Below are 25,196 nucleotides of genomic sequence, written 5' to 3'. Positions count from 1 at the left end.
GGACTGAACCAGGTACAGCGATGGTCCAGGAGCTGTTCCCAGCTCCAGGTAAATGTCATCCTTGGTAACAGCAACTGTAATCTACAGGAATCGACATCAGATCAAACTGATAACTTAAAGTGGATGAGCAAATGCATTTAAAGATTAGCTGATCATTTGTCCATCTAACTACCTGTCTGCAGTAATAGAAACCAGTTCTTTGATAGCTTCAAGTCAACCCAGAGCATTTCAGGGCCTGTTTACTGGGAACAAACTAAAAGAAGGAACTCGCATTTCCCCAGTGCCTCATCCAACCTCAAGACGTCCCAAAGCGCTCCACAGCCAATGAAGAACTTTTCAAGTGTTGTAATGTAGGAAACGTGGCAACCAATTCGCACACAGCACGATCCCACCAACTGCAATGTGATAATGACCAGAAAATCTGTTTTAGTGATGTTGGTTGAGGAATAAATATTGGCCCCAGGACACCGGGGAGAACTCCCCTCTGCTCTCCTCTCACAGTGCCATGGGATCTTCAATAACCATCTGAGAGGGCAGAAGGGCAGTACTGAGGGAGTAATATCATCAGAAAGATGGCATCTCTGACACTGCAGCATTCCCTCAGTACTGCCCCTCCGACAGTGTGGCGCTCCCTCAGTACCGCTCCTGCGACAGTGCGGCGCTCCCTCAGTACTGCCCCTCCGACAGTGCGGCGCTCCCTCAGTACTGCCCCTCCGACACTGCAGCGCTCCCTCAGTACTGCCCCTCCGACAGTGTGGCGCTCCCTCAGTACTGCCCCTCCGACAGTGCAGCGCTCCCTCAGTACTGCCCCTCCGACAGTGTGGCGCTCCCTCAGTACTGCCCCTCCGACAGTGCAGCATTCCCCCAGTACTGCCCCTCCGACAGTGCAGCGCTCCCTCAGTACTGCCCCTCCGACAGTGCGGCGCTCCCTCAGTACTGCCCCTCCGACAGTGCGGCGCTCCCTCAGTACTGCCCCTCCGACAGTGCGGCGCTCCCTCAGTACTGCCCCTCCGACAGTGTGGCGCTCCCTCAGTACTGCCCCTCCGACAGTGCGGCGCTCCCTCAGTACTGCCCCTCCGACAGTGCAGCACTCCCTCAGTGCTGCCCCTCCGACAGTGCAGCACTCCCTCAGTACTGCCCCTCCGACAGTGTGGCGCTCCCTCAGTACTGCCCCTCCGACAATGCAGCGCTCCCTCAGTACTGCCCCTCCGACAGTGTGGCGCTCCCTCAGTACTGCCCCTCCGACAGTGCAGCACTCCCTCAGTACTGCCCCTCCGACAGTGCGGCGCTCCCTCAGTACTGCCCCTCCGACAGTGCAGCACTCCCTCAGTGCTGCCCCTCCGACAGTGCAGCACTCCCTCAGTACTGCCCCTCCGACAGTGTGGCGCTCCCTCAGTACTGCCCCTCCGACAGTGCAGCGCTCCCTCAGTACTGCCCCTCCGACAGTGTGGCGCTCCCTCAGTACTGCCCCTCCGACAGTGCAGCGCTCCCTCAGTACTGCCTCGCCGACAGTGCAGTGCTCCCTCAGTACTGCCCCTCCGACAGTGTGGCGCTCCCTCAGTACTGCCCCTCCGACAGTGTGGCGCTCCCTCAGTACTGCCCCTCCGACAGTGCGGCGCTCCCTCAGTACTGCCACTCCGACAGTGCGGCGCTCCCTCAGTACTGCCCCTCCGACAGTGTGGCGCTCCCTCAGTACTGCCCCTCCGACAGTGTGGCGCTCCCTCAGTACTGCCTCGCCGACAGTGCAGTGCTCCCTCAGTACTGCCCCTCCGTCAGTGTGGCGCTCCCTCAGTACTGCCCCTCCGACAGTGTGGCGCTCCCTCAGTACCGCCCCTCCGACAGTGCAGCACTCCCTCAGTACTGCCCCTCTGACAGTGCGGCGCTCCCTCAGTACTGCCCCTCCGACAGTGTGGTGCTCCCTCAGTACTGCCCCTCCGACAGTGCGGCGCTCCCTCAGTACTGCCCCTCCGACAGTGCAGCACTCCCTCAGTACTGCCCCTCCGACAGTGCAGCACTCCCTCAGTACTGCCCCTCTGACAGTGCAGCGCTCCCTCAGTACTGCCCCTCCGACAGTGCAGCACTCCCTCAGTACTGCCCCTCCGACAGTGCAGCGCTCCCTCAGTACTGCCCCTCCGACAGTGCGGCGCTCCCTCAGTACTGCCCCTCTGACAGTGCAGCGCTCCCTCAGTACTGCCCCTCCGACAGTGCAGCACTCCCTCAGTACTGCCCCTCCGACAGTGCAGCACTCCCTCAGTACTGCCCCTCCGACAGTGCAGCGCTCCCTCAGTACTGCCCCTCCGACAGTGCAGCGCTCACTCAGTACTGCCCCTCCGACTGTGCAGCACTCCCTCAGTACTGCCCCTCCGACAGTGCAGCACTCCCTCAGTACTGCCCCTCCGACAGTGCAGCGCTCCCTCAGTACTGCCCCTCCGACAGTGCGGCGCTCCCTCAGTACTGCCCCTCCGACAGTGCGGCGCTCCCTCAGTACTGCCCCTCCGACAGTGCGGCGCTCCCTCAGTACTGCCCCTCCGACAGTGTGGCGCTCCCTCAGTACTGCCCCTCCGACAGTGTGGCGCTCCCTCAGTACTGCCCCTCCGACAGTGCAGCGCTCCCTCAGTACTGCCCCTCCGACAGTGCAGCGCTCCCTCAGTACTGCCCCTCTGACAGTGCAGTGCTCCCTCAGTACTGCCCCTCTGACAGTGCGGCGCTCCCTCAGTACTGCCCCTCCGACAGTGTGGCGCTCCCTCAGTACTGCCCCTCCGACAGTGCGGCGCTCCCTCAGTACTGCCCCTCCGACAGTGTGGCGCTCCCTCAGTACTGCCCCTCCGACAGTGTGGCGCTCCCTCAGTACCGCCCCTCCGACAGTGCAGCACTCCCTCAGTACTGCCCCTCTGACAGTGCGGCGCTCCCTCAGTACTGCCCCTCCGACAGTGTGGTGCTCCCTCAGTACTGCCCCTCCGACAGTGTGGTGCTCCCTCAGTACTGCCCCTCCGACAGTGCGGCGCTCCCTCAGTACTGCCCCTCCAACAGTGCAGCACTCCCTCAGTACTGCCCCTCCGACAGTGCAGCACTCCCTCAGTACTGCCCCTCCGACAGTGCAGCGCTCCCTCAGTACTGCCCCTCCGACAGTGCAGCGCTCCCTCAGTATTGCCCCTCCGACAGCGCAGCGCTCCCTCAGTACTGCCCCTCTGACAGTGCAGCGCTCCCTCAGTACTGCCCCTCCGACAGTGCAGCGCTCCCTCAGTACTGCCCCTCCGACAGTGCAGCGCTCCCTCAGTACTGACCCACCGACAGTGCAGCACTCCCTCAGTACTGACCCGCCGACAGTGCAGCACTCCCTCAGTACTGACCCTTCGACAGTGTGGCGCTCCCTCAGTGCTGCCCCTCCGACAGTGCGGCGCTCCCTCAGTACTGACCCTCCGACAGTGCAGCACTCCCTCAGTACTGACCCTCCGACAGTGCAGCGCTCCCTCAGTACTGCCCCTCCGACAGTGCAGCACTCCCTCAGTACTGCCCCTCCGACAGTGCAGCGCTCCCTCAGTACTGCCCCTCTGACAGTGCAGCACTCCCTCAGTACTGCCCGTCCGACAGTGCAGCACTCCCTCAGTACTGCCCCTCCGACAGTGCAGCGCTCCCTCAGTACTGACCCTCCGACAGTGCAGCACTCCCTCAGTACTGACCCTCCGACAGTGCAGCACTCCCTCAGTACTGACCCTCCGACAGTGCAGCACTCCCTCTGCACTGCCCCTCCGACAGTGCAGCACTCCCTCAGTACTGCCCCTCCGACAGTGCGGCGCTCCCTCAGTACTGACCCTCCGACAGTGCAGCACTCCCTCAGTACTGACCCTCCGACAGTGCAGCACTCCCTCAGTACTGACCTTCCGACAGTGCAGCACTCCCTTAGTACTGACCCTCCGACAGTGCGGCGCTCCCTCAGTACTGACCCTCCGACAGTGTGGCGATCCCTCAGTACTGCCCCTCCGACAGTGCGGCGCTCCCTCAGTACTGACCCTCTGACAGTGCGGCACTCCCTCAGTAATGCCCCTCCGACAGTGCAGCGCTCCCTCAGTACTGCCCCTCTGACAGTGCGGCGCTCCCTCAGTACTGTCCCTCTGACAGTGCAGCACTTCCTCAGTACTGCCCCTCCGACAGTGCGGCGCTCCCTCAGTACTGCCCCTCTGACAGTGCAGCACTCCCTCAGTACTACCCCTCCGACAGTGCGGCGCTCCCTCAGTATTGCCCCTCCGACAGTGCAGCACTCCCTCAGTACTGCCCCTCCGACAATGCAGCACTCCCTCAGTACTGCCCCTCCGACAGTGCGGCGCTCCCTCAGTACCGCTCCTGCGACAGTGCAGCACTCCCTCAGTACTGCCCCTCTGACAGTGCAGCACTCCCTCAGTACTGCCCCTCCGACAGTGCAGCGCTCCCTCAGTACGGCCCCTCCGACAGTGCAGCGCTCCCTCAGTACTGCCCCTCCGACAGTGCAGCACTCCCTCAGTACTGCCCCTCCGACAGTGCAGCGCTCCCTCAGTACGGCCCCTCCGACAGTGCAGCGCTCCCTCAGTACTGCCCCTCCGACAGTGCAGCGCTCCCTCAGTACGGCCCCTCCGACAGTGCAGCACTCCCTCAGTATTGCCCCTCTGACAGTGCAGCACTCCCTCAGTACTGCCCCTCCGACAGTGCAGCGCTCCCTCAGTACGGCCCCTCCGACAGTGCAGCACTCCCTCAGTACTGCCCCTCCGACAGTGCAGCACTCCCTCAGTACTGCCCGTCCGACAGTGCGGCGCTCCCTCAGTACTGCCCCTCTGACAGTGCAGCACTCCCTCAGTACGGCCCCTCCGACAGTGCAGCACTCCCTCAGTACTGCCCGTCCGACAGTGCAGCACTCCCTCAGTACTGCCCCTCCGACAGTGCAGCACTCCCTCAGTACTGCCCCTCCGACAGTGCAGCGCTCCCTCAGTACGGCCCCTCCGACAGTGCAGCGCTCCCTCAGTACTGCCCCTCCGACAGTGCAGCGCTCCCTCAGTACGGCCCCTCCGACAGTGCAGCACTCCCTCAGTATTGCCCCTCTGACAGTGCAGCACTCCCTCAGTACTGCCCCTCCGACAGTGCAGCGCTCCCTCAGTACGGCCCCTCCGACAGTGCAGCACTCCCTCAGTACTGCCCCTCCGACAGTGCAGCACTCCCTCAGTACTGCCCGTCCGACAGTGCGGCGCTCCCTCAGTACTGCCCCTCTGACAGTGCAGCACTCCCTCAGTACGGCCCCTCCGACAGTGCAGCACTCCCTCAGTACTGCCCGTCCGACAGCGCAGCACTCCCTCAGTACTGCCCCTCCGACAGTGCAGCACTCCCTCAGTACTGCCCCTCCGACAGTGCAGCGCTCCCTCAGTACTGACCCTCCGACAGTGCAGCACTCCCTCAGTACTGCACCTCCGACAGTGCAGCACTCCCTCAGTACTGCCCCTCCGACAGTGCAGCACTCCCTCAGTACTGCCCCTCCGACAGTGCAGCACTCCCTCAGTACTGCCCCTCCGACAGTGCAGCACTCCCTCAGTACTGCCCCTCCGACAGTGCAGCACTCCCTCAGTACTGCCCCTCCGACAGTGCAGCGCTCCCTCAGTACTGCCCCTCCGACAGTGCAGCGCTCCCTCAGTACTGCCCCTCCGACAGTGCAGCGCTCCCTCAGTACTGCCCCTCTGACAGTGCAGCGCTCCCTCAGTACTGCCCCTCCGACAGTGCAGCACTCCCTCAGTACTGCCCCTCCGACAGTGCAGCACTCCCTCAGTACTGCCCCTCCGACAGTGCAGCGCTCCCTCAGTACTGCCCCTCCGACAGTGCAGCGCTCACTCAGTACTGCCCCTCCGACTGTGCAGCACTCCCTCAGTACTGCCCCTCCGACAGTGCAGCACTCCCTCAGTACTGCCCCTCCGACAGTGCAGCGCTCCCTCAGTACTGCCCCTCCGACAGTGCGGCGCTCCCTCAGTACTGCCCCTCCGACAGTGCGGCGCTCCCTCAGTACTGCCCCTCCGACAGTGCGGCGCTCCCTCAGTACTGCCCCTCCGACAGTGTGGCGCTCCCTCAGTACTGCCCCTCCGACAGTGTGGCGCTCCCTCAGTACTGCCCCTCCGACAGTGCAGCGCTCCCTCAGTACTGCCCCTCCGACAGTGCAGCGCTCCCTCAGTACTGCCCCTCTGACAGTGCAGTGCTCCCTCAGTACTGCCCCTCTGACAGTGCGGCGCTCCCTCAGTACTGCCCCTCCGACAGTGTGGCGCTCCCTCAGTACTGCCCCTCCGACAGTGCGGCGCTCCCTCAGTACTGCCCCTCCGACAGTGTGGCGCTCCCTCAGTACTGCCCCTCCGACAGTGTGGCGCTCCCTCAGTACCGCCCCTCCGACAGTGCAGCACTCCCTCAGTACTGCCCCTCTGACAGTGCGGCGCTCCCTCAGTACTGCCCCTCCGACAGTGTGGTGCTCCCTCAGTACTGCCCCTCCGACAGTGCGGCGCTCCCTCAGTACTGCCCCTCCAACAGTGCAGCACTCCCTCAGTACTGCCCCTCCGACAGTGCAGCACTCCCTCAGTACTGCCCCTCCGACAGTGCAGCGCTCCCTCAGTACTGCCCCTCCGACAGTGCAGCGCTCCCTCAGTATTGCCCCTCCGACAGCGCAGCGCTCCCTCAGTACTGCCCCTCTGACAGTGCAGCGCTCCCTCAGTACTGCCCGTCCGACAGTGCAGCACTCCCTCAGTACTGCCCCTCCGACAGTGCAACGCTCCCTCAGTACTGACCCTCCGACAGTGCAGCACTCCCTCAGTACTGACCCGCCGACAGTGCAGCACTCCCTCAGTACTGACCCTTCGACAGTGTGGCGCTCCCTCAGTGCTGCCCCTCCGACAGTGCGGCGCTCCCTCAGTACTGACCCTCCGACAGTGCAGCACTCCCTCAGTACTGACCCTCCGACAGTGCAGCGCTCCCTCAGTACTGCCCCTCCGACAGTGCAGCACTCCCTCAGTACTGCCCCTCCGACAGTGCAGCGCTCCCTCAGTACTGCCCCTCTGACAGTGCAGCACTCCCTCAGTACTGCCCGTCCGACAGTGCAGCACTCCCTCAGTACTGCCCCTCCGACAGTGCAGCGCTCCCTCAGTACTGACCCTCCGACAGTGCAGCACTCCCTCAGTACTGACCCTCCGACAGTGCAGCACTCCCTCAGTACTGACCCTCCGACAGTGCAGCACTCCCTCTGCACTGCCCCTCCGACAGTGCAGCACTCCCTCAGTACTGCCCCTCCGACAGTGCGGCGCTCCCTCAGTACTGACCCTCCGACAGTGCAGCACTCCCTCAGTACTGACCCTCCGACAGTGCAGCACTCCCTCAGTACTGACCTTCCGACAGTGCAGCACTCCCTTAGTACTGACCCTCCGACAGTGCGGCGCTCCCTCAGTACTGACCCTCCGACAGTGTGGCGATCCCTCAGTACTGCCCCTCCGACAGTGCGGCGCTCCCTCAGTACTGACCCTCTGACAGTGCGGCACTCCCTCAGTAATGCCCCTCCGACAGTGCAGCGCTCCCTCAGTACTGCCCCTCTGACAGTGCGGCGCTCCCTCAGTACTGTCCCTCTGACAGTGCGGCACTTCCTCAGTACTGCCCCTCCGACAGTGCGGCGCTCCCTCAGTACTGCCCCTCTGACAGTGCAGCACTCCCTCAGTACTACCCCTCCGACAGTGCGGCGCTCCCTCAGTATTGCCCCTCCGACAGTGCAGCACTCCCTCAGTACTGCCCCTCCGACAGTGCAGCACTCCCTCAGTACTGCCCCTCCGACAGTGCGGCGCTCCCTCAGTACCGCTCCTGCGACAGTGCAGCACTCCCTCAGTACTGCCCCTCTGACAGTGCAGCACTCCCTCAGTACTGCCCCTCCGACAGTGCAGCGCTCCCTCAGTACGGCCCCTCCGACAGTGCAGCGCTCCCTCAGTACTGCCCCTCCGACAGTGCAGCACTCCCTCAGTACTGCCCCTCCGACAGTGCAGCGCTCCCTCAGTACGGCCCCTCCGACAGTGCAGCGCTCCCTCAGTACTGCCCCTCCGACAGTGCAGCGCTCCCTCAGTACGGCCCCTCCGACAGTGCAGCACTCCCTCAGTATTGCCCCTCTGACAGTGCAGCACTCCCTCAGTACTGCCCCTCCGACAGTGCAGCGCTCCCTCAGTACGGCCCCTCCGACAGTGCAGCACTCCCTCAGTACTGCCCCTCCGACAGTGCAGCACTCCCTCAGTACTGCCCGTCCGACAGTGCGGCGCTCCCTCAGTACTGCCCCTCTGACAGTGCAGCACTCCCTCAGTACGGCCCCTCCGACAGTGCAGCACTCCCTCAGTACTGCCCGTCCGACAGTGCAGCACTCCCTCAGTACTGCCCCTCCGACAGTGCAGCACTCCCTCAGTACTGCCCCTCCGACAGTGCAGCGCTCCCTCAGTACGGCCCCTCCGACAGTGCAGCGCTCCCTCAGTACTGCCCCTCCGACAGTGCAGCGCTCCCTCAGTACGGCCCCTCCGACAGTGCAGCACTCCCTCAGTATTGCCCCTCTGACAGTGCAGCACTCCCTCAGTACTGCCCCTCCGACAGTGCAGCGCTCCCTCAGTACGGCCCCTCCGACAGTGCAGCACTCCCTCAGTACTGCCCCTCCGACAGTGCAGCACTCCCTCAGTACTGCCCGTCCGACAGTGCGGCGCTCCCTCAGTACTGCCCCTCTGACAGTGCAGCACTCCCTCAGTACGGCCCCTCCGACAGTGCAGCACTCCCTCAGTACTGCCCGTCCGACAGCGCAGCACTCCCTCAGTACTGCCCCTCCGACAGTGCAGCACTCCCTCAGTACTGCCCCTCCGACAGTGCAGCGCTCCCTCAGTACTGACCCTCCGACAGTGCAGCACTCCCTCAGTACTGCACCTCCGACAGTGCAGCACTCCCTCAGTACTGCCCCTCCGACAGTGCAGCACTCCCTCAGTACTGCCCCTCCGACAGTGCAGCACTCCCTCAGTACTGCCCCTCCGACAGTGCAGCACTCCCTCAGTACTGCCCCTCCGACAGTGTGGCGCTCCCTCAGTACTGCCCCTCCGACAGTGCAGCGCTCCCTCAGTACTGACCCTCCGACAGTGCAGCACTCCCTCAGTACTGCCCCTCCGACAGTGCAGCACTCCCTCAGTACTGACCCTCCGACAGTGCGGCACTCCCTCAGTACTGCCCCTCCGACAGTGCAGCACTCCCTCAGTACTGCCCCTCCGACAGTGCAGCACTCCCTCAGTACTGACCCTCCGACAGTGCAGCACTCCCTCAGTACTGCCCCTCCGACAGTGCAGCACTCCCTCAGTACTGACCCTCCGACAGTGCGGCACTCCCTCAGTACTGCCCCTCCGACAGTGCAGCACTCCCTCAGTACTGCCCCTCTGACAGTGCAGCACTCCCTCAGTACTGACCCTCCGACAGTGCAGCGCTCCCTCGGTACTGCCCCTCCGACAGTGCAGCGCTCCCTCAGTACTGCCACTCCGACAGTGCAGCACTCCCTCATTTCTGCCCCTCCGACAGATCTGAAACGTTGACTCTGTTTCTCTCTCCAGAAGTTCTGCCTGACCTGCTGAGCATTTCCAGCATTTTCTCTTTTTATTTCAATTTTCCAGCATTCGCAGCAAAATTCCCTACAAGCTGTGCCCTTGGCCGGTCCCGCACAGCACGGGATTGGATTTTTTCGTGCTGTGTTTCGCGTAAGCACGAAATTATGAATGAACCGTGCAGCCCAAATAAATGGAACATTGATGCAGAGTATTGATGCTTTTGTCAGGTGTGAAATGGACCCTTGCAGCGATGCCGCCCCCTTGTGTGCAGACACGGCACGGCATGGTCTCAGTACCTGGCACATCGTCATGTTTAATGGTTTATAATCTATCTGATTTGAGCTATTAAGAAACAGATTCTTTTTGTTCAGATTGAATCCTTGACATGGGCAGTTATTGGCGTGAGCAGATTAAAGTACCAAACTGTTTTAACTTATTGATTTGTTGAGATGAGGAGTAAAATTCCCAGGATTATTATAAGCTAAGAAATAAGAGCAGGGTGCCGATGACATCATATTGGGGGTGTGGCCAACAGTGATGACATCAATCGACTGCAACAGGACATAGAAAGGCTAGCAGAATGGGCAGACAAGTGGCAGATGGAATTTAATACAGAGAAGTGTGAGGTGATGCATTTTGGCAGAAGGAACAGGGAGAGGCAATATACACTTAATGGCACAGTTTTAAAGAGTGTGCAGGGACAGAGGGACCTGGGAGTTAATGTGCATAGGTCCCTGAAGGTGGCAGGACATGTTGAGAGAGTGGTTAACAAAGCATATGGGATCTTGGGCTTCATAAATAGAGGTATTGAGTGCAAAAGTAGAGAAATTATGCTGAACCTTTATAAAGCGCTGGTTAGGTCACAACTGGAGTATTGCGTCCAGTTCTGGTCACCACACTTTAGGAAGGATGTGAAGGCCCTTGAGAGGGTGCAGAGGAGATTTACCAGAATGGTTCCGGGGATGGGGGATCTTAGCTACAAGGACAGGTTGGAGAAGCTGGATTTGTTTTCATTAGAGCAAAGGAGGTTGAGGGGTGATTTGATAGAGGTGTACAAGATTATGACGGGTTTGGATAGGCTAGACGGGGAAAGGCTGTTCCCACTAGTTGATGGTACAAGGACTAGGGGACACAGATTTAAGGTTTTGGGCAAGAGATACAGGGGGGATGTGAGGAAAAACTTTTTTACGCAGCGAGTGGTGAGGACCTGGAACTCGCTGCTGACGGAAGTGGTGGAAGCGGAGACACTCGATGTTTTCAGTGGGAGACTGGATAGGCACTTGAGGGAAATAAACTTGCAGGGCTACGGGGATAGAGCGGGGGAAATGGGACTGACCCGATTGTTCTACAGAGAGCCGGCATGGACTCGATGGGCTGAATGGCTTCCTTCTGTGCTGTTATGAATCTATGAGTCAGCCATTCAGCCCCTCGAGCCTGCTCCACCATTCAGTAAGATCATGGCTGAATTTTGAACTCAACTGCACGTTCCTGAACTATCCCCATATCCCTTGATTTCCCTAGAGTCAAAAAACCGAGCGATCTCAGCCATGAATACACTATATAGAAGCTTACTTCATCCCTGTTCTGACAGTCTGGATATTGAGGAGAGGTTGTTTGAAAATATCCACGAAATAACCCAGACATCAAAGGGGCAGGGCTCCCAATGAGTGTATGCCAAAACTGTAAACATATTTATATGCTAATAAAAGTATGTTGACAATTCTACACTGAGCAGAGGGAAGGTCTGTGGTATAGAGACATAGAGAGAGGGTCTGGGGTATAGAGAGACACAGAGAGAGAGTCTGGGGTATAGAGACACAGAGAGAGAGTCTGGGGTATAGAGAGACAGAGAGAGAGAGTCTGGGGTATAGAGAGACAGAGAGAGAGGGTCTGGGGTATAGAGAGACACAGAGCGTCTGGGGTATAGAGAGACACAGAGAGAGGGTCTGGAGTATACAGAGACACAGAGAGAGAGTCTGGGGTATGGAGACACAGAGAGAGGGTCTGGGGTATAGAGAGACCCAGAGAGAGGGTCTGGGGGATAGAGAGACACAGAGAGAGGGTCTGGGGTATAGAGACACAGAGAGAGAGTCTGGGGTAGAGAGAGAGTCTGGGGTATAGAGAGACACAGAGAGAGTGTCTTGGGTATAGAGAGACACAGGGAGAGGGTATGGGGTATAAAGAGACACAGGGAGAGAGTCGGGTATAGAGAGACACAGAGAGAGAGTCTGGGGTATAGAGAGACACAGAGAGAGGGTCTGGGGTATAAAGAGACACAGGGAGAGAGTCTGGGGTATAGAGAGACACAGAGAGAGGGTTTGGGGTATAGAGAGACACAGAGAGAGGGTCTGGGGTATAGAGAGACACAGAGAGAGAGTCTGGGGTATAGAGAGACACAGAGAGAGGGTCTGGGGTATAGAGAGACACAGAGAGAGGGCCTGGGGTATAGAGACACACAGAGAGAGTGTGGGGTATAAAGAGACACAGAGAGAGGGTCTGGGGTATAGAGAGACAGAGAGAGAGAGTCTGGGGTATAGAGAGACACAGAGAGAGGGTCTGGGGTATAGAGAGACACAGAGAGAGGGTCTGGGAGATAGAGAGACACAGAGAGAGAGTCTGGTGTATAGAGGGACACAGAGAGAGTCTGGGGTATAGAGAGACACAGAGAGAGAGTCTGGGGTATAGAGAGACACAGAGAGAGGGTCTGGGTTATAGTGAGACAAAGAGAGGGTCTGGGGTATAGAGACACAGAGAGAGGGTCAGGGTATAGAGAGACACAGAGAGAGGGTCTGGGGTTGTAATATCTGAGTGGTAAAGTCAGAAAATGTGAGAAGCGAGATATTAGGAACAAAACCCAACTGTTTATTTACACGGTGTAGCAGAGAAACATATCTCTTACAAGCTGGAGGCAAGGCACTCAATTCTCATTGCACGAGCACAAGATGGAGGATCCACCTCTGAGTCATACCCATAATGCAATGCCACATTACCATATTAACTGGTGTACCAGGACATTGAATACATGACCCATTACCTTAAATACTGGTGAATGTGAACCCTTAATATTTGGCTCCATCTGGTGGATAACTTAAACATTACATCCCAGATTACTATATCCCTCCCCTCTTAAGTTGAACATTAATTTCGTAACAACATTCTTAAAAAGTCCCATAAGGAAACTCCTTTAACGATAGTCCATACTGAATGAATCTAGCAGGTCATTATCAATCTCTCTGGCAGCTTGTGAGTCCTTGGTGAATGTCTTACAGTCAAGCCCTGCTTGGTTGTGGTAGAGCCACCTGCTGCTCCTGAGCAGTACTCAGAGTATCTGACTCTGCTACGATGGTTTCCTCTTGACGAAGAGGTCCAGGTGGAACTGGCTCTGTTCTTGGTGGTGGTACCACCGATGCATTTGGATAACTGGGGGCCAACTTGTCCTCCGACCTCTCCTCTGGAACCTCCATTTTGATTTCCCCTTGTCTGGTCAGTATCTGATCTACATGTCTGCATACTAACTGACCAGTTCCCACCATGACCGTATATGATACTGGACCGGTCATTGAGTCTATGACGCCAGGAATCCATTTTGGACCATAACTGAAATTCCTGGTAAGGACCGCATCACCTTCTCCAAAACTGCGGCTCTTTGTCCTTCTGTCATGGTTCTCCTTTTGTTTGATTTGTCGGTTTTCCACCTTCCTTTTTAGATCTAGGTGAACCAGGTCAAGAGTGGAGCGTAGTCGACGTCCTAACAACAGCTCAGCAGGAGAGAGTCCTGTGATAGATTGAGGTGTTATTCTGTAGCTGAACAGAACTCGTGACACCTTGGCTGCAAAACTCCCGAGTGGGGGGGAGGTTCCCAGAGAGCAAATAATAAAAATAACAACAGAGAAGGTAATAGACTTAGGTAGCAGTGGGGAAATTAAAAACCAGAGTGTTTCAGGAAGGGGCAGAAGGTATGGAGTAAAAGGTAAAGCAATAAAAAGGGCAAAAGCAGGAACTAAGTGTCACAAAACATATTTGAAAGTTCTCTATCTGAATGCACGTAGCATTCGTAACAAAATAGACGAGTTAATGGCACAAATAACTACATATGGGTATGATCTTGTGGCCATTACAGAAACATGGCTGCAAGGTGACAATGCCTGGGAATTAAACATACCAGGTTATTTAACGATCAGGAAGGACAGGCAGGAAGGAAGGGGAGGTGGGGTGGCTATGTTAATAAAGGAAGGAATCACTGTAGTACAGAGAAATGATATTGGGTCAAAAGATCAGGATAATGAAACAGTTTGGGTGGAGCTAAGGAATAATAAGGGGAAAAAAACACGAGTGGGCGTAGTCTACAGGCCTCCGAACAGTTGCAACTCGGTTGGACGGAGTATCAATCAGGAAATAGTTGAGGCTTGTAATAAGGGAACATCTATAATTATGGGGGATTTTAACTATCATATTAATTGGACAAATCAAACTGGGCAGGGCTGCCTTGAGGATGTATTGAGTGTATTAGGGATGGGTTTCTTGAGCAGTATGTAACTGAACCGACCAGGGGACAAGCAACCTTAGATCTAGTCCTGTGTAACGAGACAGGATTCATTAAAAATGTACCAGTAATGGATCCCCTTGGATTGAGTGACCATAACATGGTTGAATTCCATATTCAATTAGAGGGTGAGAAGGTTGGATCTCAAACAAGCGTGCTAAGCTTGAATAAAGGAGACTATGAAGGTATGAGAGCGGAATTGAGTAGAGTGGATTGGGAAAATAGATTAAAGGGTAAGACGATACATGATCAGTGGTGTACATTTAAGGAGTTATTTTACAACTTCCAAAAAATATATATTCCACTGAAAAGAAAAGGGTGTAAAAGAAAAGACAGCCATCCATGGCTAAGTAAAGAAATTAAGGATAGTATTCGACTGAAAACAAGGGCATATAAGGTAGCCAAATCTAGTGGGAGGATAGAGGATTGGGAAAACTTTAAAAGACAGCAGAAAATAACAAAAAGATTGATTAAGGAAGGGAAAATAGATTATGAAAGTAAATTAGCAAAAAATATAAAAACAGATAGTAAGAGTTTTTATAGTTATATAAAAAGAAAAAGGGTGGCTAAAGTAAATGTTGGTCCCTTAGAGAATGAGACCGGGAAATTAATGGTGGGAAATATGGAGATGGCAAAAACACTGAATGAGTATTTTGTATCAGTCTTTACAGTAGAGGACACTAAGAATATCCCAACACTGGACAAACAGGGGGCTATAGGGGGGGAGGAGCTAAACACGATCAAAATCACTAAGGAAGTGGTACTCGGTAAAATAATGGGACTCAAGGCAGATAAATCACCTGGACCTGATGGCTTGCATCCTAGGGTCTTGAGGGAAGTGGCGGTAGGGATTGTGGATGCATTGGTAATAATTTTCCAAAACTCCCTGGACTCGGCAAAGCTCCCGGCAGACTGGAAAACTGCTAATGTAACACCCTTATTTAAAAAGGGCAGTAGACAGAAGGCTGGAAACTATAGACCGGTTAGCTTAACATCTGTGGTAGGTAAAATGTTGGAGTCCATTATTAAGGAGACAGTAACAGGACATTTGGATAATCATAATTTAATAGGACAAAGTCAGCATGGTTTTATGAAGGGGAAGTCATGTTTGACAAATTTGCTGGAGTTCTTTGAGGAAGTAACATATAGGGTGGATAAAGGGGAACCAGTGGACGTAGTGTATTTAGACTTCCAAAAGGCATTTGACAAGGTGCCACACAAAAGATTATTGCTTAAGATAAAAAATCACGGGATTGGCTATCTAACAGAAGACAGAGAGTTGGGATAAATGGTTAATTCTCAGACTGGCAATCAGTAACTAGTGGTGTTCCGCAGGGGTCGGTGCTGGGTCCCCAACTCTTTACAATCTATATTAACGATTTGGAGGAGGGGACCGAGTGTAACGTATCAAAGTTTGCAGATGATACTAAGATGGGAGGGAAAGTAGTGAGTGAGGAGGACATAAAAAACCTGCAAGGGGACATAGACAGGCTAAGTAAATGGGCAGAGATTTGGCAGATGGAATACAATACTGGAAAGTGTGAGGTTATGCACTTTGGCAGGAAAAATCGTAGAGCAAATTATTATCTTAATGGCAAGAAACTGGAAAGTACTGAAGTACAAAGGGATCTGGGGGTCCTGGTGCACGAAACTCAAAAGGTTAGTATGCAGGTGCAGCAAGTGATTAAGAAGGCCAATGGAATGTTGGCTTTCATTGCTAGGGGGATAGAATATAAAAATAGGGAGGTATTGCTTCAGTTGTACAAGGTATTGGTGAGACCGCACCTGGAATACTGCGTACAGTTTTGGTGTCCATACTTAAGAAAAGACATACTTGCTCTCGAGTCAGTACAAAGAAGGTTCACTCGGTTAATCCCGGGGATGAGGGGATGGACATATGAGGAGAGCTTGAGTAGATTGGGACTCTACTCATTGGAGTTCAGAAGAATGAGAGGCGATCTTATTGAAACATATAAGATTGTGAAGGGGTTGGATCGGGTGGATGCGGGGAGGATGTTCCCGATGATGGGTGAAACTAGAACTAGGGGGCATAGTCTTAGAATAAGGGGCTGCTCTTTCAAAACTGAGATGAGGAGGAACTACTTCACTCAGAGGGTGGTAGGTCCATGGAATATGCTGCCCCAAAAAGCTGTAGAAGCTACATCATTACATAAATTTAAAACAGAAATAGACAGTTTCCTAGAAGTAAAGGGAATTAAGGGTTACGGGGAGCGGGCAGGAATTTGGACATGAGTCTAGGTTCGGATCGGACATGGCCCTGTGGGTAGCGGAGCGGGCCCAGGGGCTGTGTAGCCTGATCCTGCTCCTATTTCGTGTGTCTAATTCTGTTAGATTCAGGAGATGGCTCTGTGATAGTAGATTGGCGGTTAGGATCAGATCAGCCATGATCTTATTAAATGGCGGAGCAGACTCGAGGGGCCGATTGGCCTACTCCTGCTCCTATTTCTTATGTTCTTATGTTCTTACAAGCCCCAACTATTTCCTGATTTATACTCCGACCAACAGAGTTGCAACTGTTAGGTGGCCTATAGACTACTCCCTCTAGTGACTTTTTCCCCTTATTATTCCTTATCTCCACCCAAACTGTTTCACTATCCTGATCCTTTGACCCAATATCATTTCTGACTATTGCAGTGATTCCATCCTTGATTAACATAGCAACCCCACCTCCCTTTCCTTCCTGTCTGTCCTTCCTAATTGTCAAATACCCTTTTATGTTTAGTTCCCAGTCATGATTATCTTGCAGCCATGTTTCCGTAATGGCCACCAGATCATACCCATGTGTAGTTATTTGTACCGTCAACTCGTCAATTTTGTTACGAATGCTGCGTGCATTCAGATAAAGAACTTTCAAATATGTTTTCTGACAATTTATTCCTGCTTTTACCCCTTTTACTACTTTACCTTTATCATTATACATTCTGTCCCTTCCTGACATGCTCTGGTTTTTAATTCCCCCACTGCTACCTTACTCTATTGCCTTCTCCGCTGTCATTTTTATTTTTCGCTCTCTTAAAACCTCCCCCCCACTAATTAGTTTAAAGCCCTCTCTACAGCCCTATTTATTCGATTCGCCATCCTACAACTCATCCGCTTCATCCTTGACCACAATGTCTTCACCTTCGACAACCAGTTCTTTACCCAAACACATGGAACTGCCATGGGGACCAAATTTTCACCCCAATACGCCAACATCTTCATGCACAAGTTCGAGCAAGACTTCTTCGCTGCACAGGACCTCCAACCAACGCTATACACCAGATACATCGACGACGTTTTCTGCCTATGGACCCACGGCAAAGAATCACTGAAAAGACTACACGATAACATCAACAAGTTCCATCCCACCATCAAACTCACCATGGACTACTCCTCAGAATCGGTTTCATTCTTGGGCACACGAATCTCCATCAAAGACGGACACCTCAGCACTTCACTCTACCGCAAGCCCACGGACAACCTCAGGATGCTCCACTTCTCCAGTTTCCACCTTAACCACGTTAAAGAAGCCATCCCCTATGGACAAGCCCTGCGAATACACAGGATCTGCTCAGACGAGGAGGAACGCGATGGACACCTACAGACGCTGAAAGACGCCCTCGTAAGAATGGGATATGATGCTCGACTCGTCGATCGACAGTTCCGACAGGCCACAGCAAAAAATCGCATAGACCTCCTCAGAAGACAAACACGGGACACAACCAACAGAGTACCCTTCGTCATCCAGTACTTCCCCGGAGCGGAGAAACTACGCCATGTTCTTTGCAGCCTTCAACATGTCATCGATGACGATGAACACCTCGCTAAGGCCATCCCCACGCCTCCACTACTCGCCTTCAAACAGCCGCCTAACCTCAAACAGACCATCGTTCGCAGCAAATTACCCAGCTTTCAGGAGAACAGCGACCACGACACCACACAACCCTGCCACTGCAACCTCTGCAAGACATGCCAGATCATCAACACAGATACCATCATCACACGTGAGGACCCTACCCACCAGGTACATGGTACATACTCATGTGACTCGGCCAATGTTGTCTACCTCATACGTTGCAGGAAAGGATGCCCCGGAGCATGGTACATCGGCGAGACCATGCAGACACTGCGACAACGGATGAACGGACACCGCGCAACAATCACCAGGCAGGAGTGTTCCCTCCCAGTCGGGGAACACTTCAGCAGTCAAGGACATTCAGCCTCCGATCTTCGGGTAAGCATTCTCCAAGGCAGCCTTCGAGACACACGACAACGCAAAATCGTCGAGCAGTAACTGATAGCCAAGTTCTGCACTCATGAGGACGGCCTCAACCGGGATCTTGGGTTCATGTCACGCTGCATGTAACCCCACCTGACGTGCGGTCATCCAGACTCGAGTCGTCGTTGGCTTGTTCTCTCTACACAGATGTGGCCGGACCTGCTGTGATTTCCAGCAAAAAAAATGTTTTTTGTCTGTTTTTTGTTTTTCATACAGACCCCAGCATCTGCAACATTTTACCCCTTGTGACCCCACCTCATTGTTCTTTGATGTAATGTTTTCCTGACTGACCTGTTTGGACACCATTCACACCTTTGATTGCTGTGATTATCTCTCTGCCGAGGTGTGATAAATGGCAGTTAGAAAGGTTACCTGTAATCATCTGGCATTATTCTCTGACTATATAAGCTGTGTCTTTATGCATCTCTCCACTTCACCTGACGAAGGAGCAGCGCTCCGAAAGCTTGTGATTTCAAATAAAACTGTTGGAATATAACCTGGTGTTGTGTGACTTCTTACATTCATAAATAGAGGCATAGAGTACAAAAGCAAGGAAGTTCTGATGAACCTTTATAAAACACTGGTTTGACCTCAACTGGAGTATTGTGTCTAATTCTGGGCACCGCACTTTAGGAAAGATGTCAAGGCCTTAGAGAGGGTGCAGAAAATATTTACAAGAATGGTACCAGGGATGAGGGACTTCAGTTATGGGGATAGACTGGAGAAGCTGGGATTGTTCTCCTTAGAGCAGAGAAGGTTGAGATAAAGGTTTACAAAATCATGATGGGTCTGGACCAAGTAGAGAGAAACTGTTCCCATTAGTGGAAGCGTCGAGAGCCAGAGGGCACAGATTTAAGGTGATTGGCAAAAGAACCAAAGGCGACATGAGGAAAAACTTTTTTACGCAGCGAGTGGTTAGGATCTGGAATGCACTGCCTGAAAGGGTGGTGGAGGCCGACTCAAATGTGGCTTTCAAAATGGAATTGGATAATTACCTGAAGGAAAATCATTTGTAGGGCTCCGGGGAAAGGGCGAGGGAGTGGGACTAGCCGAAGTGCTCTTGCAGAGAGCCGGCATGGGCTCGACGGGCCGAATGGCCTTCTTCTGTGCTGTAAACATTCTATGATTCTTCTGTGATTCTAAGGCGGGTAACTGGAGTTGAGGTACAGATCAGCCATGATCTAATTGAATGGCAAAATAGGCTTAAGGGGCTGAGTGACCTCTTCCTGTTCCTATGAATGGTGGAATAGGCTCGAGGGGCTGAATGACCTCCTTGTGGCCCTGTAAATGGTTAACGGCATCGTGTCTGATTGCTCCATATGAGGACGGCTGAATTTCGATGCGGAATCTCCAACCTTTACTCTTTGTTCCTACAGACCATCAGTGCTAAGGAAGGCTGGCAAGTGTACAGCTCCGCCCAGGACCCTGACGGGCGTTGCATTTGTACAGTCGTGGCTCCTGAGCAGAACCTGTGTTCAAGGGATGCTCGAAGCAGACAACTCCGCCAGCTCCTAGAGAAGGTAAGTCTTCTACTTCATTCAACACAGAAATTTCAAGTGGATGGTTGTGGTTGTCAGAGGCCAATCATCCCAGGACTTTGCTGCAGGAGTTCCTCAGGGCAATGTCCTTGACCTAACCATCTTCAGCTGCTTCATCAATGACCTCCCTTCCATCGTAAGGTCAAAGGTGACATTCAACAGCATTACCATTGCCGAATCCTCCACCATCAACATCTTGGGGTGTCACCATTGACCAGAAACGTAACTGAACCAATCACATAAATACTGTGGCAACAACAGCAGGTTAGAGGCTGGCTATTCTGCTGCGAATGTCTCACCTCCTGATTTCCTAAAGCCTTTCTACCACCTTCAAGGCACAGGTCAGGAGTCTGATGGAATACTCTCCACTTGCCTGGATGAGTGCAGCTCCTACAACACTCAAGAAGCTCAAACCATCCAGGACAAAGCAGCCCACTTGATTGGAACCCCATCCACCACCTTAAACATTCACTCCCTCCACCACCGGCGCACCGTGGCTGCAGTGTGTACCATCTACAAGATGCACTGCAGCAACTCGCCAAGGCTTCTTCAGCAGCACCTCCCAAACCCGCGACCTCCACCACCTAGGACAAGGGCAGTGGGCGCATGGGAACACCACCACCTCCAAGTTCCCCTCCAAGTCACACACCATCCTGACTTGGAAACATATCGCCGTTCCTTCATCGTCGCTGGGTCAAAATCCTGGAACTCCCTCCCTAACAGCACTGTGGGAGCACCTTCACCACATGGACTGCAGCGGTTCAAGAAGGCAGCTCACCATCAGCTTCTCGAGGGCAATTAGGGATGGGCAATAAATGCCGGCCTTGCCAGTGACGCCCACATCCCATGAATGAATAAATTTTAAAAAGTGAATGTTGGTGAAGTTTTCAGAAGGAAGGAACTTGCAGTATTTGTTTAATGCCTTTCATGACCAATTTGTGCACAGCAAGCTCCCACAAACAGCAATGTGATAATGACCAGATCACCTGGTTGAGGGATAAATATTAGCCCCAGGACACCGGGGAGAACTCCCCTGCTCTTCCACAATAGTGCCGTGGGATCTTTTACATCCACCTGAATATAACCCACATCTTTTTCAGTTTGTGTTATAATGAGTTCCATCTTGTTTATTGTTTGACTAAAGGTACAGAACATGTCTCAATCCATTGAGGTTCTAAATCTGAGGACACAGAGGGACTTTCAGTACGTGTTGAAAATGGAAACACAAATGAAAGGACTGAAGGGAAAATTCCGACAAATTGAAGATGACCGGAAGACTCTTCTAACAAAACATTTCCAGGTATGCCTGAATCTTTTACAATCAGTAAGGGAAAAACGAATGTTGAATCTGGGACCCTGATTTGTGACATTTTTCAGGAGCTGAAAGAGAAAATGGAGGAGTTGCTGCCACTGATCCCTGTCCTGGAGCAATACAAAACTGACAGCAAGCTGATCATACAGTTCAAAGATGAGGTGAGGAATTTGTCTGCAGTGCTGACTGGGATCCAGGAGGAGATCGGAGTTTATGACTATGAGGAGCTTCAGCAGAGAGTCCTGAACCTGGAGACCAGGCTGCACGCCTGCGTGAAGAAACTCTGTGAGTTTTCAATATTTAGAATCATGATATTTGTCTGATGAAACTTGCAGCTGGCCCAGTTCAACTGCAGAAATATATCTCACATACTAAACATAGACATTTCATAATCACAGGACAGGTGGCAACTCGGCCAATCGAGGCCGCTCTTGAACTGGAGCAGTCCACTCTAATCCCATTGGCCCATCATTCCTTCTCAAATCCTCATTCCCTTTAAATGATGATAGTGTTTAGTGAGACTCCTCCTCATTCTCCTCCTCACTTGTTCATGGGAATATGAATGAATGGGAGTGACACAACTGCAATCTGATTGGTCTCATTATTCAAACATGGGAATTACTGGAGAAATTGACGCGGGTCCATCAAGTTCACCTTCTACCACCCTGGTAGTCACATGATCCAATGATAATCGCAGCGATCAATCTCGATCAATGAGTCTACAACAGACCTAGACATGAGGCGAGGAAAACCCCAGTGAGGAGAGCTTTGGGAACCATGGCCGCGATTTTGTCATTGGATGCGGCTTGGGAGCGGGTCAGCTGGTCTCTGGGTTCCAGCCCCGCCCCCAACTGCATCCGGGCCACGGACGTTATTTTACATTGATTGACCTTGTTAAGCCCGCCCTGTGCTGCAAACACTGACAATCACTGTACAAAGGTGAGCTCTTGCACCCAGGCTCTCCAATGACTCCCTCCATAGGCTGGAATAGATGGCAGCTGCAGGTGAGGTTACAGAAGCGATCTGTCACTGGTGAGAGAGCTTCTCCCAATGAGGTGGGACTAGACATCCAATTCAAAACTTGTTACCCACAGAAAAGTGTAAATACATTAAAAATTATTTTCCGCACATTTTCTTACCTCTGAAACCATTGGATCCTTCACACCACTTCTGCAGCTGTCATCAATGCAGAAACATTACAGCAGACTCACAACACGCCACACTTACCTGGCGTGGTGTCCGGACGTCGGGAAACCCCAGCCAGAAGCGGCAAAATTAAAAAAGAGCCTGTTAACAAGTATCAAGTAACTGTTAACAGGCAGTTAAGTGACTATAATCCTCTTCCCGCCACTAGGTGTCGGGTCCATGCGCAAGTCGGGGTCCCGACACTTGGGAAGATTGATTGGAGGCAGGTTGACAGCGGGTTTCCTACCCACTGTCAATCTTTGCCATTTTGACCATGGTCCCGCCTCCAATCCCGCACTCTGAGCGCCTGCAAAATTCCGGCCCATAGGTCCAAACTCACCTCTTCCTCCCGAGCTCGCTACACTCACCACACCTCATGTCTCCAATTACTCAGGTACTGGAGCACAAAATGTTATTTTCTGGGGGAAATCGATCTAATTCACTTTGAATGGATCAACACTAACTGCTCCCACCGACTCCCTCAGGAGCCTGTTCCATAGATTGACCACTCGCTCATTGAAATATTCATTTTGAATTTACCCCCTTTGCAAATCAGCCCGTTGGGCGAGTTGGCCGAGTGTGAGTCAAATGTGGATGTTTCTCCCAGCACACCCTCCTCAGGAGGCACAGAGAACATTTTATTCTCACGATAATTATTGAAGCCCCATTATTCGGTGCTGAGTACTGGTGAGGGCGATGGTTCCTCTGGGGAGTGTAACCAGAGTCAAGTCCACGGCACCACGGGTAGCTCAGCTGCACAGGGGGGGGGAGGAAAAAGAGTGGAAGAGCAATAGTGGTAGCGGATTCAATAGTTAGGGGAGCAGACAGGCGTTTCTGCGGCCGGAGACGTGACTCCAGGATGGTATGTTGCTTTCCTGGTGCCAGGGACAAGGATGTCACTGAGTGGCTGCAGGACACTCTGAGGGGGGAGGGTGAACAGCCAGAGGTCATTGCCCATATCGGTACCAACGACATAGGCAGAAAGAGGGATGAGGTCCTGCAGGCAGAGTTTAGGGAGATAGGAGAGAGATTTTAAAGCAGGACCTCAAAGGTAGTAATCTTTGGATTACTCCCGGTGCCACGTGCTAGTGAGTACAGGAATAGGAGGATAGAACAGATCCAGCATGGCTGGAGAGATGGTGCAGGAGGGAGGGCTTTAGATTCCTGAGGCATTGGGACCGTTTCTGGGGGAGATGGGACCTGTACAAGCCGGACCGGTTACACCTCAACAGAGCCGGGACCAATATTCTCACGGGGAGGTTTGTTACTGCTGTTGGGGAGGGTTTAAACTAGCTTGGCAGGGGGATGGGCATCAGCATATAGGAGTAGAAAAGAGGAATAAGGTGCATAAAAGAGTGAGTGTGTTGGATAGTACTAGAGAAGATAGTATTAGAGGCGGTAGTAGAAACATATTAGATAGGAGCAAACTAAGAAAGACTACGAAAAATTGAAAAATGGGTTTAGAATGCATGTACATAAATGCACAAAGTGTGGTGAATAAGGTTGGTGAGCTACAAGCACAATTAGCCATGTGGCAATATGATGTTGTGGCAATAACGGAAACGTGGCTTAAAAATGGTGAGGACTGGGCACTTAATATTCAAGGGTACAAGGTGTTCAGAAAAGATAGGGAAGGAAAAAAGGGAGGTGGGGTGGCAGTGTTGATTAAGTAAGGCATTGTAGTTTTGTAAAAGGAGGATGTTCTTGAGGGAACAAGGACAGAATCCATTTGGTTAGAGTTGAGGAGCAAAAAGGGTATGATCACGCTACTGGGGGTATGCTATAGGTCTCCAAATAGTGAGAGGGAGGTAGAGGAGCAAATCTGCAGGGAAATCGCAGAGACATGCAAGAGCTATAGAGTGGGTGATAATGGGGGACTTTAATTACCCAAATATCGATTGGGATAATGCTAGGGTAAAGGGAAAGGAGGGGGAGGAATTTCTGAAATGTGTTCAGGAGAATTTCCTTGACCAATATGTTCTTGGCCCAACTAGGAAGGAGGCATTGCTGGATCTGGTGCTGGGGAATGAGGTGGGCCAGGTCGACCAAGTGTCTGTGGGAGAACACTTGGGTACGAGTGATCATCGTATCATAAGATTTACATTAGTAATGGAGAGGAGCAAGGAGCAATCTAGAGTGGAACTTCTAAACTGGAATAGGGCTAACTTCTATGGGATGTGAAGGGATCTAGCCAGGGTAAAATGGAACCAAAGACTGACAGGAAAAACTGTAACAGAACAATGGGTGATCTTTAAGGAGAAAATGTTCCATACAGGCTAGGTACATTCCAACAAGAGGGAAGGGTAAGGGAACCAAAGCCAGGGCTCCTTGGATGACGAGGGAGATAGAGAAGATGATGAAACAAAAAAAGAGGGTGTATGATGCATGTCAGGTGAATTCTTCAAGGGAGAACCAGACCAAATACAGTAAGTTGAGAGGGGATGTGAAGATGAAAATAAGATTGGCAAAGAGAGAATATGAGAGTAGAATGGCGGTTAACATAAAAGGGAACCCAAAAATCTTCTACCGGCATGTAAACAGTAAGCGGGTAGTAAGAGGTGGGGTGGGGCCTATTAGAGACAAAGAAGGTGATATATGCTTAGAGGCACAGGGCAAGGCTAGAATACTCAATGAGTACTTTGTATCAGTGTTTACTAAGGAGGTGGATGCTGACAAAATATCGGTAGAAGTGGAAAAGGTAGAAGCAATGGAAGGGGTGAAAATTGATAGACAGGATGTACTAGAAAGG

At 52.8% G+C, this 25,196-nt stretch overlaps 1 protein-coding gene across 1 annotated transcript in view; it reads left to right on the top strand.

The window, feature by feature from the left end:
* LOC147122436 (noelin-3-like) overlaps positions 1 to 25,196 on the top strand; it is a 104,805-nt gene that overhangs the window by 11,318 nt on the left and 68,291 nt on the right. Inside the window, exons 2-4 of the mRNA XM_085983594.1 lie at positions 19,789 to 19,932; positions 21,095 to 21,250; positions 21,328 to 21,547. Coding sequence (XP_085839720.1) covers positions 19,789 to 19,932; positions 21,095 to 21,250; positions 21,328 to 21,547 — 520 coding nt within the window. The remainder of the gene's footprint in view (positions 1 to 19,788; positions 19,933 to 21,094; positions 21,251 to 21,327; positions 21,548 to 25,196) is intronic.

Source organism: Somniosus microcephalus, chromosome 3 (assembly GCF_052327205.1).
Source record: "Somniosus microcephalus isolate GS21.2 chromosome 3, FLI_Smic_1.0, whole genome shotgun sequence".
NCBI classification, from domain to species: Eukaryota; Metazoa; Chordata; class Chondrichthyes; order Squaliformes; family Somniosidae; genus Somniosus; species Somniosus microcephalus.
This window is presented reverse-complemented; position numbering and strand designations above follow the sequence as displayed.